Raw genomic sequence first — 1,496 nt, 5'->3', positions numbered from 1 at the left:
AAAATATGGAAGCTAGGACCATGGCCAAAAATCACCTACTTTCTTTGGTTGGTGAGTCATAAAAAAATACTCACCTGGGACAAGCTCCGAAGGCGGAACTTCCATGGCCCTTCTATCTGTCTCAATTGCTCGCAAAATGAGGAAACCCTTTACCATCTTCTAGACACTTGCCCGCTAGCAAATCAAATATGGAATAAGGTCAGTTTCAGATGTCAGAAAAGCGGCAGGGGAGAAGGGGATATCATCAGCTCCTTAAGGCTTTGGCCAACGCAACCCTACAACAGCAGGATCCTTAATCATCTCTGGAGTATCATTCCGGGAATTGTCCTCTGGAACATCTGGAAGGAACGCAATCAGCGCATTTTCAAGGACAAAACATCTCCTTTAGAGGAAACCTGGATCAAGATTCACAAGAACATTCAAGAGACCATGGCGCTTCAGGCTTGGACCAAGGAGGATCTTCCCTCTACTGATAATGAGCACAACATCCTAAACAATTGGCAGCTGAAGCTTCCCCTTGACTCCCCCAATAGCAGTGCTCTCAATAATCAAAACAAGGAATGCTGTCAATGGGAAGCCCCTCCCAAAAATTCATACAAGCTAAATTTCGACGGGGCTTCCAAAGGAAACCCGGGTGTAGCAGGATATGGGGGCATAATACGGAACTCTGAGGGCAAACCCATACGGATTTATTTTGGGAACATTGGATGGGATACTAACAACTCAGCTGAGTTGGAAGGTCTTTGGCAAGGCATGTTAATAGCAGGGAATCTTCACCTACAGCCCCTAATTGTGGAAGGAGACTCCCAAATTCTAATCAACATTGCCACCCGTCTTCAAAATGGTTCAAATGCCAGAAAAGTCGCCCCCAGTTGGAGGCTTGAAGCTAGATTAAATGACTTAGCACAGAAGCTCAGCAATTTTCGTGCCATCTCCTTCACACACATCAAACGGGAGGGCAACAAAATTGCGGATCTCCTCGCTAACATAGGGACAGAGTCTAATCATTCTCTATCATCGGGAGACATTAACCTCATCACAAACAGGCAGCAGCTCCAGGAATGCCAAAGCCTGATCCTTGCAGAAGCCAACACCCCAGATGCGGGTGGCATTGAGATATTTAATGGCGAGCCACATGCTGGGCATGGGCTGCCACGTGATGGCGCTCCAACCTTAAATGCTGCAAGCCGCCGAAAGTTCACAACGGAAGCGGCCTCTGAGCATCCTTAATGGAGCCGAGGGAAGGAATGGCCATCATGCGAGGCGCATTCAATGCTAGTCATCTCATTCGACATGCTATGCGGTTTAAGTATGTGGTCTGCTTGGGGAAGGGAGCTCATTCTGGCAAGGGGAATTCACAGAGCGTTGAGGGATTTTGCTGTGAGCTGGAGGTTGAGAGAAGGGCGGAGGTTTATAACACACCTGCGTTCCCTGGAATGGTTAGTCGTCTATTTATACTTTGCTCTGTCTCCAATTGGGGATTGCACGTTGTGGGG

General features: G+C 47.8%; 1 protein-coding gene across 1 annotated transcript; it reads left to right on the top strand.

Moving 5' to 3' along the window:
* Positions 1–429: 429 nt before the first annotated feature.
* On the top strand, positions 430–1,230 carry LOC149164417 (uncharacterized). The gene has a single exon (XM_089429466.1). It carries the CDS (start codon positions 430–432, stop codon positions 1,228–1,230), a length of 801 nt encoding a protein of 266 aa, XP_089285592.1.
* Positions 1,231–1,496: the final 266 nt, after the last annotated feature.

The sequence above is a fragment of the Pinus tabuliformis genome, chromosome 5_1, assembly GCF_031772625.1.
Source record: "Pinus tabuliformis cultivar Carrire ecotype Pingquan chromosome 5_1, CPIR1, whole genome shotgun sequence".
Taxonomy (NCBI): Eukaryota; Viridiplantae; Streptophyta; class Pinopsida; order Pinales; family Pinaceae; genus Pinus; species Pinus tabuliformis.
This window is presented reverse-complemented; position numbering and strand designations above follow the sequence as displayed.